Raw genomic sequence first — 7,473 nt, forward strand, 5'->3', positions numbered from 1 at the left:
AATATTTTAAAATATTATCCAAATCAATACATCCGGGAAATTATACTACTTTCATGCAAAAACCTATAGAAAACTTCAGGTGATAAAATAAAAATTCAAAACCTAAAGAGAAACATAAAACTACACATTTAATAATAGACTGTATTTGAACCGAAAAATGAAATAAATTAATTTCAACATATCAAAGCATATTTAATAATAAGTTCATATATATATATATATATATATATATATATATATATAGTGAGAGAGAGAGTATAAGTTACAGTATTTTAAAATAGTTAGTTCCAAATTTGTAATTACAATATTATTTTTGTTATTTAATTAGTGGAAACACAGGTGTGATTATGTTTAAATTTTTGTTATGTTTTTTTATAAATAATATATTGCATTATTTTTTATTTTATATAATTTTATTTATTATATGAAAATAAAGTAATTAAATATACTACTTAGTATATATTGTTGAAACTATGTTGTAATACATAACTAATTATTTTAAAAATATATAATTTAATTATACTTAAAATATGAGTATTTAATTTTTTTTTATTTGTGAGAGAGTATTTTTCTATTATTAATGAGTTTCTTTTTATCACCATTTTTTCTACTATATTTTAATGTCTTTTGTTTTAACTTTTTCTTTCTTAAATTAAAGCTTTTTGTAAATTTTATATTTTAATTTAAAAATATTATTAGGAATAAAATGAGAAAAAAAAGTATGTTATAACCATGTAAAAAACTTTATTCTAACTCACTGTAAATAAAAATTAAACTAATTAAATAACCCTCCGGTAGAAAAAAAAAAAACCTGTAACCAGAAAAAGAAACGGGTAACAGTTAACGCAAAAACGCTGCGTTGCAGTTAGGGCGCGGAGCAAGTGTAACTGCCAGTGGAACTTGCAAAATAGCGATCCGATCAACTGTATCATTTAATTTGTTATTCTCTGTGGAACTTTTTAGTTCCTTAAATTCTGATTCTTCCTTCACACACAATTGTTTTAAATCGTGAATTCTTTGGCTCTATTCTGCAATTTCCATTTTTCCAGTTCCTTTCCTCAAATTCAGTGCAGTCAACTTTCTGGCAGCAATTTTAAACTTTTCTTTTTCCTTTTTAGTACTTAACTTCCTTCCCACATTTTTAGAGCAAGTGGGGTGCTACAATGAGCACTGAAAGTGCTGAAAATGATGCCAGTGTTGTTCTTGAAGATGCTGTTGTTTCACTAACCAGTGGGAGTGTGATGGGAGATCTGGGTGATGTTTGCGGCAGAATGCTCACAAGGCTTGATTTGGACGTGGCTGGTTTCTCTGAAAAAGTTTCCAACTTGACCTATTTTGTGATGTATGTGGAAACTATGGAGTGTGAGATTGAGGCCTTGGTTTTGGAAAAGGAGAAGGATCACATTGATTGCTTGGAAAAAGGTTTGCAGTTTGATCTGTTGTCTGTGCTGTTGGATTCAGAGGCGAGAGAGTTGAGGGAAGTCTTGAACACCCTTCAAGGGTGGGTTGGTGAGGCTAGAGAGTGTGTACTTTCTTACACTCATTTGGGCGAGGCTTCTGTTGCAATGCAAGATAAGTTGGTTGATTATGAACAACAGTTGAATCAGTCTGAAGAGGAGTTGAATGACATCAAGATAAAGTCAGCTGGTTTCCAGAGGAGTTTCTCTACTTTTAAGAAGGCAGAAATTGGTATGTAGGAGATCTTATATTGTTCATTTTCTTACATATTTTTTTTTTATGTTTGGACAATATATGATTTTGATCATAAAAGAATCACATGTTTTTAGTTATTACAAAACTTTATTTAGGATCAGTTCCTGTGTTTAACAAAGTGATGTGGTTTTAATTCTTTACTTGGTAATAAATACGTGTAGTGAGGGACTAACATCACTTGATTTTGTTAAATGTTAGGATAAATACTTGTAAAATTTGAGCTTAACTAAGATGTACTAAAAGATTTTCCACTATCAACCAATGAAAAATTATTCTTGGTATGGCTGTTTAGGTAATTGTTAAGGAACTTCATAAATTTACCATACATGATAGTGTGGTTTGATGACAATTCAAAATACTTGTACACTGTAAGTCGCGTATTATTTATGATTTTCTATAAGAACAAAAGAAAAAATCCGTGTTATTTTCTGGACCTTAAGCATATTTTTAATGTTTTGATTAAGTTGTTAGAAAAAGGTCATTTTTTTTATGCGTGTCCTGTTTTCTGGACTTTCTCTTCAACTTGGCTGTGAAATTGGTTGTGTGAGAACAGCCAATACTTCTCTTTTTGGTTACTTTTATCACAAAATTGATACAAAATAAAAGAGGAAGGGAGAAAGAAATAACTATGGAGAACATTGAACTGACTGGCTCAAACTTTCTGCTTCTTGATTTATGAAACAGGGATTTTTTTATGATGCAGGCGAAATCATAAGAGAGGATGATAAATCTTTGAATGCAAAAGCAGAGATAAAACTGCAAACAGTTGAGCAACAAAGAAATATTCTTAGAATGCTGGAGAAATCATTGGCAAAAGAACTGGATCTTGAGAAGGATTTACTTGATTCAAGAGAAATTGAAGAAACTCTAAAACAAAGGATGTTCTTTACAGAACAAGAGCTTGTTAACATGGAGGAAGAAGCAATTGATGTTTGGGAAAGATGGCTTGAGGCAGAGAATGCAAGTGAGGTTCTGTTGGGAATTTCAAGAGGCCTTTTAGGTAGACTCCACATTTCTCAGTTCAATTTGAGAGGTCTTAGTCATCGTGAATCTGAGCTTCGAGCTAATCTGAAAGATGCTGAAGATAAACTAACCCTTGCCAATTCTGAGGTCTTCTCTTTAAGTGACAAGGTGTATTCACTTGAAAAGAAGCTAAAAGAATCTGATGTTCAGTTACTGAATGCAAAGGCCTCCAGTGATGAATATCAGAAGCAGTACAATATTTTGTGTTCTGAAGCAAGAGACATGAGGAGTATCATTGTTGAGCTGAAAGAATCTGTATCTAATGCAGAAAGTAGGGCTAACAGTGCAGAAACAAAGTATAACATACTGACAGAGACAAATTTAAAACTTAATGAGGAGTTGGATCTTTTGAGAGGCACATCTGCAAGAGCAGATTTGCTAGAGAGGCAGTTGAAAGAATCTGCTGTACGATTTCAGAATACGGTAGCATCTGCTAAAGCTAGTCAGGAGAAGCAAAGTAAGTTGTATTCCACAATTAGAGATAAGGAAAACGTGATAAAGGATCTTAAGTCAAAGGTTTTGAAAGCTGAGAGTAGGGCTGACAGTGCAGAGGACAATTGTATCATATTGTCTGAATCCAACGCTGAGTTGAATGAGGAACTCAGCTTTTTGCGGAATAGATTGGAAAGCGTGGAGGAATCCCTTCACCGCGAGGAAGAAATGAAAATGGAAACTGCAAAGGGCATTGGAAAGCAGGCCAAAGTATTCAAAAAATTGATTACACAACTGGCTGTTGAGAGAGAGCGTCTTAAGCAGCAGGTATCCTAAAATGGAGAAATTTTATTTTTAACTGAATCATTAATCTCACATACCATGCCATTTAGCTTTATTCCTCAACCTGTTCAACCTGTTTCTGTAAGATTTCACAAAATTTCATTTATATGTACACACACACACACACACACACACACACACACACATATATATATATATATATATATATATATATATATATACATGTATATGAATACTATAAACAGATTGATTCCTTGGTATGGGATGGTTACCTCAATGTTGCTGCAAACATGCTTGTTTTTACCTTTCCTTTGGAATGAACTTGACTTCTTCCATATTCAAGTGTTCCCTTGTGTGTAAGCATGGTTTGTGTTGAAAATTACACTCTGACCAAGATATGACCAAATTAGAATATGTATGTGGATGTAAATTTTATCCTACAAATTTGTTTAGTAGGGTTGATTTTGACAAAAAATCTATTTGTAAGCGAGGAAGTATGTTGGAAATCTTTAGCTAGAAATATAGTAAAATTATAGTATATTAGTAAGTATAAACCTTATTTTTACTAATTAGTTTTGTAAGATTAAGTTAGATGTAAAATTTACTATCTAGGCGTTTTTTCTTTTAGATTTTCCATTTGCTGTTTAAGATTTTTTTTATAAACTGTGTGATGCAACATGCATTTGGGTTCTTCTAATTTATGTTTAATTTACACGTAAGCCATTTGGATTGAAAATTCATACTAATGAGGTAGAAAAAGATCAACAGACAATAAGACTTTGATATGCTGAAACATAAGACATCTTCCCTCTGTGTGGCTTGCTGAAATTTTGTGTTTTATCTACAGATATCATCCCTAGCTAGTGAGAACAAAATTTTGGTAGTGAAATTAAAGCAGGCAAGTTGAGGATCCTTATTTAAGAAGCCAGTGAGACTTCAGCCACTGGCTATGAGGTTGGTACTTTGAACTTTCTTCATTTGCTTATTGATTGATTTATTACATATGCAAATGTATAATAAATCACAAACCACTGTGTATGATAAATTTGTTAAAGTCATACAAAACCGAATATTCAGAAGCTTTTATGCCGTGTATAACCATGAAATCATTAATATTATGTCTAATGAAAGACTAATACAATATTATCATGTATATCTTTTCTAAGAAGCAAAAACATAGACTTTATTAATATATATTAATATATTCGTACAAAAACAAAGTGTATAAAATTGTTCCACCAATGCATTAGTCTTACATAACTTATTAGGAAGATCTTCTCAGCCTTGCCACTATTAATATACCGAATTGATTTCTCGACCAATAGCATTATTTTATACTAGTGGAAACACTTACACGACAACTAGTGGAAAGGAAACACATACACGACAATGTTTGTTCATGCTTTTGTAAGATGATAGACATTAATTATCATCAGAATGAATAAGTAGTTACCAAAATATTAAAGGTAAGTTTGTATAACAAAATGTGTACACCAAAATCGGTTATTGGAATTGGTTATATTAGTATAGAAATAGAAATAAGTTATATGTAAACCTAGTTTACAAAAAATAAAGATAAAATTGTACAAAAAAAAAAATGTGTATATCAAATGTAGTAATCACTGTCAGAATTGGTATCCTCTTTATCTACTTAGTATAGATGACTTAAAGATTTACTTCTAGAATCAAGACAATAATAAACTTAAGGAAACAGAAAAATAAAAGGATGCATTATGAAGATTCATATTAATATCCCAAAATACCAAAAGAAAATCTTATTATTTCCCTACTTTTTAATTCTTCTTTTACCAGGGTGACAGGAGTCTCAGGACTTCAGAAACAAATCTGCAGCTGCTAATGAAGTCAAACCCACTGATTCAGTACCAAAAGTTAGGAGTGTGAGGAGAACTGATGCAGGAATTCTTGATTTTTCATGTCAATTCATGTTTTACTGGTTCCTCCTCATGAAGTTGTTGTGTCTATGTATCAATAGTTAACATGATTTTTTTTAGTTTCTGTTTATTTACCTTTTTGTTGTTGTATTAATTCATAGAAGGTAACTTAATACAAAGCACATTGGAGTAGTCAAACTTTGTTGTTGAATTCAATGAAGAATAATTTTGAACGAACTTTTGAACATTTTTAAGAATGAAAAATAGGAAGCAAAAATTTTTAAAAAATTATTCACAAAACAACATTTAACTTACATATAAATTAATTGGTACAAACCTCATAATTTCTTTAAATTATTAATTTAATTTACAAGATAATAGTTTTTTTTTTGTTTGTAAGTGTTTAGGAAGAAATTTATAATGTTTTCTTATTATAGATAGACGTAACAGGATTATTTAAGTTGGATACTTACCACTATTAATGATCACGACCAATTTATAGGGTAATTACTAATTAAGGTGTTTTTTCAAGGCATTATAACTATAGTATTCGCAACTCATAAATGGATGTTACAACGGGGCTAAGAAATAATGTTCCACACTTCAGAATGTAAATTTTTCTTTCCTTAACATGAGAATAAGAGTGGCAGAACATTTAGCCCTTAGTTTCAATACTGAGTGCATCATCACACTCACACATTTATTGTTTCAACAAAAGATCAATAAAGGAACTACAACATATTCCAAAAGACAAGTATTAAGTAAGTCTCATCAAATCAAATACTAACTGATGATTACCTTTTGATGATTAATTTTTACTCATTTAGAATATCAAACCTTAACTGTTTTGGAATGTATTTAAGAGTAAAGTCATTCTTTTTAATTATATTTGTTAGAGATATTATCTAAGCTTCAACATAAATTAGTGTGGTAAAAATCAATTTTCAAGTCTAACTAGACAAATCTTACTATAAAGTTCAATTTGTTGAATTTCACTTGACGATTTGACAAATTATATATATGTACTAAGTGACTTTTATGATTGAATGAGTACATGTTCTCTCAATGTTCATGTGTTTTGTGCAACCCGAGAATAAAGTTAAATCACATATTGTCTAGTTAGATGAGTTTCATCAATTGGTCTAGTATGCTAAATTGCGATAGACAAGCTCTGAACGTATTAATAGTGCATTTAATTTGTTAATTCAAATTGAGCAATTTTGTTCAAAAAGTTTGTTATAATCTAATCATAGAAAGAAACGATTAGTCTCAAATTGTGATATATAATATTGATGTCGAGACCTTGGATTTGAGACCAGTTGTTGGATTGAACACTTACTAGTAGGTCAAAAGTTATAGTCATTAGTTAGGATACAACTCTTTTTACTTAAGAATGTAACAATCCAAACGTTACGATTTGATTGTGACCCGGCCCACTTGACCTTTACTACGGGACAATTGATGTTAGTTACAACACAAAATACAAACTAGCTTAAAATATCATCTTAATCATTTCTCATTTCTCATCTAATTCAATCATATATCTCAATTTATACTTATTCATTAAAATCAATATTTATGATCACAATAGAGGTATTGATTGAGCTAGACATCCTTGTTGAAGAAGTCTTTTTCAAGTGGAGAGAAAATTCAGACTAAGTCTCTCACCTAAGTTTGGAAACAACACTTTTTATGGCGTGAGAGTGAATCTTTATTGCTTTAGTGACTAGATGGACACTTAAACAATCATACTTTGTTATATAATTGAATGTCATCACTTCAAACTTGGTCAATTGATCTTTTATCACTTTAGGAATATACCTCAAACATAATTCAATGTGATTCCTAATTAAATTGATAAAGATTTCTTTTTAATTAAAAATATTTTTTTAAACATAATTGTAAGATTCCACATCAATTTAATTAAAACTTTTCAATTTACATTTAGACAAAACTACCCACCACATCCAAGAGTTGTATAAACCATATATATCCATCAATAGACTGACATGTACAAATTTATCTCATCAACATAATTTTAATATTATAATTGGAACTTCCCAAAATTGCATCATCACACAAAATTCAAATAATGTTTGAGTAGAAAAGT

General features: G+C 30.3%; 1 protein-coding gene across 1 annotated transcript; it reads left to right on the top strand.

Annotated features, from left to right (window-relative positions):
* Positions 1 to 865: 865 nt before the first annotated feature.
* LOC114182725 (WPP domain-interacting tail-anchored protein 1-like) lies at positions 866 to 5,600 on the top strand. Its single transcript, XM_028069657.1, has 4 exons — positions 866 to 1,689; positions 2,417 to 3,495; positions 4,319 to 4,425; positions 5,284 to 5,600. The coding sequence occupies exons 1-3, from the start codon at positions 1,164 to 1,166 to the stop codon at positions 4,376 to 4,378; spliced, it is 1,665 nt and encodes a 554-aa protein (XP_027925458.1). The 5' UTR covers positions 866 to 1,163; the 3' UTR covers positions 4,379 to 4,425; positions 5,284 to 5,600.
* Positions 5,601 to 7,473: the final 1,873 nt, after the last annotated feature.

The sequence above is a fragment of the Vigna unguiculata genome, chromosome 4 (assembly GCF_004118075.2).
Source record: "Vigna unguiculata cultivar IT97K-499-35 chromosome 4, ASM411807v1, whole genome shotgun sequence".
Classification (NCBI taxonomy): Eukaryota; Viridiplantae; Streptophyta; class Magnoliopsida; order Fabales; family Fabaceae; genus Vigna; species Vigna unguiculata.